Source organism: Otolemur garnettii, unplaced genomic scaffold, assembly GCF_000181295.1.
Source record: "Otolemur garnettii isolate 467f Iridium unplaced genomic scaffold, OtoGar3 scaffold00031, whole genome shotgun sequence".
Lineage (NCBI taxonomy): Eukaryota > Metazoa > Chordata > Mammalia > Primates > Galagidae > Otolemur > Otolemur garnettii.
The window spans coordinates 1,486,416-1,492,566 of NW_003852426.1; the positions used below are offsets into that span (position 1 = coordinate 1,486,416).

At 50.7% G+C, this 6,151-nt stretch overlaps 1 protein-coding gene across 1 annotated transcript; it reads right to left on the reverse strand.

Moving 5' to 3' along the window:
• Window positions 1-1,003: 1,003 nt before the first annotated feature.
• LOC100952503 (HLA class I histocompatibility antigen, B-46 alpha chain-like) lies at window positions 1,004-3,993 on the reverse strand. Its single transcript, XM_012804646.2, has 8 exons — window positions 3,887-3,993; window positions 3,489-3,758; window positions 2,966-3,241; window positions 2,162-2,440; window positions 1,923-2,039; window positions 1,462-1,494; window positions 1,276-1,323; window positions 1,004-1,116 (listed from the first exon to the last, which is right to left on the reverse strand). The coding sequence occupies exons 1-8, from the start codon at window positions 3,957-3,959 to the stop codon at window positions 1,112-1,114; spliced, it is 1,101 nt and encodes a 366-aa protein (XP_012660100.2). The 5' UTR covers window positions 3,960-3,993; the 3' UTR covers window positions 1,004-1,111.
• Window positions 3,994-6,151: the final 2,158 nt, after the last annotated feature.

Genomic DNA, 6,151 nt, shown 5'->3' on the forward strand with positions numbered 1-6,151 from the left:
ACTAGTTTTTAAAAAATTAAGTGGACCTGGTGTCAGCATTTGTAATCTAAGCTACTCATGGGGTGAGACAGGAGGAATGTTTGAGCCCAGGAGTTTGATGCTGCAGTGACTGAGGATGATGCCACTGCACTGTGGCCCATGCAACAAAGTGAGACCCTGTCACAAATAATACATTTGTTTAAATACAATGATCTATTGTAACTTTCAAAATAATGAGATTTAATTTAATCTAATTTAGAATGTTCCCTACATAACAAATGATAAATGTTTAAGATGATGGATATCCTAATTACACAGATTTGATCATTACACATTGTACACCTGCATCAAAATATCACATGTACCCCACAATTGTAGACAACTATTCTGCATCCATACAGATTAAAAATAAATTTAAAATAAAATAACAAAAATGTTGGGGAAAAGATGGAGAATGCCATCTAGGAAAGAGCCCTAGGAGGAGGGCAAGAGCTGAACAGTGTGAAAATTCTATCTCTTGATATCACAGAGACTCCTGTGTACAGGAACCACCCTGGGCCATGTGTCAGCCCCTGTGATCACAGGTCCTGCTGGGACAAGCCCCTGGGATCACAGGTGGTGCAGCGAGGATGACTCTGCCAAGTAGTGACCACATAAAGCCCATGATAGACTGAGCACCAACTGGGCACAGGCCCGATCCACACTCGGCTCCTCACAGCTTTCTCCTGTCCCCATCTGCAAAAGACTTAGCACAGCAAACAAACACATTGTGGAAGGTTCTCAGGTCTCCCTTTTATTTCCCTTCTTGCCTCTTATGCGAAGAATTTGAGAAAACAAATTTACATCCAAATTCTTATTTTAGACAGGGAAGCAGCTCAGTACACCATGACATTGAGACTGGGATGGAGACCTCCCAGCCCTATCTCTCTGTAACAGGAAAGATAATCAAGAAGGGACACAGGTCAGTGTGGGAGAAGGCGTCACAATGGACATGGCAGTATATTGGCCTCCCCACCTCCTCACATCAGGCAAACAAGGATGCAGAGTCATTCAGAAGGATTTGCAGAACTCAGAGGCTCTTGAAGTCACAAAAGGGAGGCGTGAACACATAGTCCCACACAAGGCAACTGTCTCAGGCTATAGAAAAAAAAAGGAACAAATTCAGGTTAGTCACAGCAAATTGTGACATCTGAACAACCCATCACACACTCAAAATGTCCCATCTAAGAAACCCCACAGCCCAGCTGTGTTCCTTCTGTCCCACCCCACCCTCATATCACACTCTCTGGGTCTCACCTTTATAAGCTGTGAGAGACACATCTGATCCCTGGGCCCTGTCGCTGCCTGGGTTTGAACAAAAAAGGACCTGGTCAGAGCCCACAGAAGATGTGGGTACAGGAGGAATTATGTGGCTGGGAGTTCCCATGGACTCCTGTCTACAGTATCCTAAAGGCCTCACAGATCACCACCCTCCATACTTACTTGTAGCCTGAGTGTAGCTCCTTCCTTTTCCACCTGTGGGAAGAAAATGCCCTGTGAGAGGCCAGGGAGGAGACAGGGCCATGAGGTCATACAGGAACCTAGTGTTGGATCTCAGAGAAGTTTCCAGAACTCTGACTGAAGACCCAGGGCAGAATCAGGAATCACAGGGGCAGGAAAGAGTGGATCAACTCTCCTCCTGGAGGTCTGTCCTGAGCCAGGTCCTTTCTCTCTGATCAGTGACTGATGGGGATTAGGTTCCCATAATCATTACATTAAAACTCTGTCCTTCATTGTCACATGTGCTATACAAAAGAGTAAGTGTTGGCACCCAGGATCCCCAGCTGGCTAAGCAGGTGTGTGTGGATGGAACTTCCCATAATGGGGCGGGGCACCCTGCTACCTGGAGTTGAAACCCCAGTGGGACAAGAAAATGCAGACCCTGCCACTCACCCTTTCCCTACCTGAGCTCTTCTTCCTCCACATCACAGTGGCAACCACAGCTCCAGTGAGCACAGTTCCAAGGAGAACCAGGCCAGCAATGATGCCCACCACAGGGGTGCTGGGCTGGGAAGATGGCTCTGGAAAAGGACATGAAGGTGAGAGGCCTTATTCCAGCCCTCAGCCCTGACCATGCTAAAGGACTCAGAAAGGCTCCTACTTTCCCTGACAAGAGACATGACATCCCCACATCCCTTCTTACCCCATCTTAGGGTGAGGGGCTCCCCCAGTCCCTCATGCTGCACATGGCACGTATATCTGTGCTCCTCTCCAGAAGGCACCACCACAGCTGCCCACTTCTGGAAGGTTCTGTTGTCCCCGGAAGGCCTGGTCTCTACAAGCTCCATGTCCTGGGTCTGGTCCTCCCCATCCCGCTGCCAGGTCAGTGTGATCACCGCAGGGTAGAAGCCCAGGGCCCAGCACCTCAGGGTGGCCTCATAGTCAGAGGTGAGGTGGTGGGTCACACGAGTCTTTGGCGGATCTGAAGGAAAGAGTCACAAGATTCAGGCACTTTGTATCCCTCACGGGACACTCCAGCAGTGCTCATGTGAGATCCTGAGAATGGACAGGACAACTGGGGTGTGGAAGCGAGTGCGAAATTCAGACACCAGCCTGGACTCAGGGGTCTGGGATGATCTCCTGTTCCTTGAAATTTCCTGTCTCCAAAGAGGAGAACAGGGTCCTGACCTGAGTGGAGGCTGAGTGACCGGAAGGACTTGAATCAGACTTCCAAACAAATGAGTGGGGCAGAGAACAAGGCCTGAGAGAAAAACTACTGCAGGGTCAGAGAAAATCAATGATCAATATTTCAGGGACTCTGTCCCTCTGTTTTCCTGGGAGATTTCATTCCTTAACTGTCCCAGAGGACACTGGTATGGGAGCGTCTTCCTACTCTGACCAGAGGTAAGGCGATATTCTAGTGTTGGGCCCATTTTCCTCCCCTCCTTGTGGATGGTGAGGCGGGAGACCTACAGGAGATGTGGGAGGTGCCCCGCGCCCCTCGTACCCGCGCGCTGCAGCGTGTCCTTCCCGTACTCCAGGTGTCTGCGGAGCGACTCCACGCACCTGCCCTCCAGGTAGGCCCTCCAGTACTCGGCGTCACGCCTCGCCTCCAAATCGCGCTTGGCAATCTGAGCTACCGGGTCCGCCGCGGTCCAGGAGCGCAGGTCCTCGTTCAGGGTGAGATGGTCGGCGCCGTCGTAGGCTTCCTGCCAGTACCCGCGGAGGAGGCGCCCGTCTGGCCCCACGTCGCAGCCGTACATCCACTGTATAGTGTGAGACCCTGGCCCCGGCCCCGCCGCGGTCAGCCGCGTCCACCATTCTCTCCCAGCCCCGACCACCCTGCTGGGATTTCGCCCTAAACTTAAAACCAAAGTGGGTCAAGGTCCCCGTGCACCCTTTCTGCGTTGAAGGTTTCACGGGTCTCGCAGCCTTGGGGGAAGTCGCGGACGTGGAGACACAGGCGACGCAGGGTTGTCTGTGGGGGTGAGGAGGGGTCGTGACTTGCGATCCGGCCCGGGGTCACTCACCGCCCTCGCTCTGGTTGTAGCGGCCGCGGAGGATGTCCACGCACACTCGGTTAACCTGTGCGTGGCCCTTGACGCGCTGTGTCTCCTCGTCCCAATACTCCGGCCCCTCCCGCTCCGCCCACGGCGCCCACGCCTCCATCCTCGGATTCTCCGTGTCGCTGTCGAACCGCACGAACTGTGTGTCGTCCACGTAGCCAACGGCGATGTACTGGGGCGCCCCCCGGCCGGGACGGGACACAGCCGTGGAGAAATACCGCAGGGAGTGGGAGCCTGTGGGCAGGAGGGGCTGAGACCCGGCGCGACACACTCCTGGTGCGGCTTCCCGGGTCCTGCTTCCCAGCCAGGTGGTCCCCTCGCCCTCCCCTCAGAGGCCGTTTCATTCCCCACTCCGCACACACCCGCACAGGTCTCGGTCAGGACTAGGGCCCCCAAGAGCAGCAGGAGGAGGATTCTGGGAGCCGCGACCCCCATCCTCGGAATCTGAAGAGACGCTGAGTCCGGGGAGCTTGATGGAAACTTAATGACCGGGAACTCCGGTGACTATGATTGGCTTTTCTGGAAACCCACACGCAATGAGAATGAGAACCGGGCCTGCGTCAGCAGTATCCAAGAAGAAGAACCTGACAGGAGCTGGGAGGAGAAGTGAATCGCTGGGAGGAGAAGTGAATTGCCGGGAGACCTGAGCTTCCCCATCCCAGCTACCGCCTTCAGACTGAGATCCCTGAGATTCCATGCCCGGAACCTGGGACTTTCCCCTGACCCCTCTGCTATTGCACTGACCGCTGTTCCTCACGCCAACTCCTGAGTCCTGGTCCAGGAGCTGTCTGATCCCCAGTCTGGGTTGTAGGCTGAATCCCCATAAAATTAAATGAAATGTGCTCTTTTAATTCCAGAAACTGAGCAAAAAGAGTTGCGAGTATTATGTGCTTTTGTCGAGGCCTAAGCAACCTGGGAAAACACAGTGGGGCCCTGCAGGCCAGGCTTTACAACCTCCTACAGGGAACCCCGACTGGGCAGTCAAGTCAGCCTGCCAGATAAGGGTTGAAACGGCCCATCTGTGCAGAGGACATGACTCAAAGGTTGGTGTGAGTGAAAAGAAAAACTCCATCATAATGATGTTGAGTAAAATACTCCATCATAACTGCAGGGTCTCCAAACCATAAGAAAACAGTCATGGAGCCTGTTTCTCGGAAATTTAATTGAGTATATAGAAGAAAAAGGTTTTACTTCTCTGTTTATCCTAACCGTTAACTTTAAAAATAGAAGTCAGATAATGTATAGTTCTTTTAGGTCTTCAGAGAGGAACAGCGTGAGTCTAGCTTAAGATGGTTGTCTTACTTTCCCGGACTTTCTTTCTTTAGGCTAATCTTATGAGGGTTATCTCACTTACCCGGACTTGGATTATTGATCAATGTGGTATACATGACTGGCTCCCAATAAAAGGGAGTGGAAAATAAAGACATTTTGCTACATACCATCTAAGAGTATGTATTCGTTTCTGGCTTTCAAACAATTCTAGGAGCGAACTTGCACCCTTGGCCAAGCCATCCTTCTCTCTCCGTGAGAAAGAACTTCACCCAACAGTGGGTCCAGCTTCTTCCTTTTCTTTTCCTCACAGATTCCTCTCATTGAACTAGACGCCTTGCTTCCTAATCCTTTCCTCCCAGCCTAGACTCCTCTACAAGAAAACTCACTCCAGGGAACTTGATGCCAGAGTGAACTTGCCCTGGGACTGGAGGTGTAGAGATGGTGGTTTTCTCTATAAACCTGGAGAAGTTCTGTCTGAACACACCTGACAGACACTCTCATAGAGACCAGTTTCCTGCTCGCTTATTAACTTGAGTGGATAGCACAATCTAGGTAACCCCTGAATGATCAGGAATTTAATCTGTAACACATGTGATGTTGGCACCTTGATAGAACAATGTGTTGGAACTCGTTACAGTTAGACTTAAAGCTCCTGAGTTTTACTTTTCTGGACTATGTGTCTTGGACTCTTGAGTTGTAGTTTAAAATTATTTTCATTCCATAGTCCTTAGTCTGTACTTGTGAATTCAGTACATCTCACACAAAGAATTTGTTACTGTGTATTTCAGCTAGGAGCTGTAGGACTTTAATCACTTCAAAGCTGCATGTGCTCCAACAGTCAACATGCCCTTCTCCAGTGCTCATGCATTGACTCTTTTTATGAATTATTCGCATCTGAGCTGTGTGCATATTTTGGAGGGGACGCTTAGTACTTTTTTAATCTGAGCCACATTAGGAGGCAATTCACTCTTAGGCAGCCCCGCAAATGTGTTAATTACCAAATGCAAAGAGCACCCTGCTAGGCTCTGTATTAAAAATCTATAAAACACTGTATGTAAATCAGAATTCAGCTGCTTTACAACTCTTTCCCTCTGCTCCTGTTCCTCACCTCCTGCTTCTCCAGCCCTTCTCTCTGTCCCTCTCATCCCTCAGACCCCTTCTCCCCTTAGTCCCACCACCTCTCACTCCTGCTATGTGGTGCCAGCCTTGTCCCTTCACCTGCTGCCCAGGTCTTTTCTACTTCACGGTGGTCACCAGTCTTCTAGTGAAAGTCAGTTTTTGTCATTTCTTTAGTTACAATGCTCCAATGGGTTGATCTCATTCCTACAAAGCCTCTGGAAGGTAAGGCACATGAG

Excerpts from the sequence above, each read along its gene's own strand:
- LOC100952503 (XM_012804646.2), bottom strand. The coding sequence starts at position 3,959 with ATGGGGGTCGCGGCTCCCAGAATCCTCCTCCTGCTGCTCTTGGGGGCC. Across the intron at positions 3,759-3,886 it reads CCTGACCGAGACCTGTGCGG|GCTCCCACTCCCTGCGGTAT; the intron begins GTGTGTGCGGAG and ends TCCTGCCCACAG. Across the intron at positions 3,242-3,488 it reads CTACAACCAGAGCGAGGGCG|GGTCTCACACTATACAGTGG; the intron begins GTGAGTGACCCC and ends GGCCGGGGCCAG.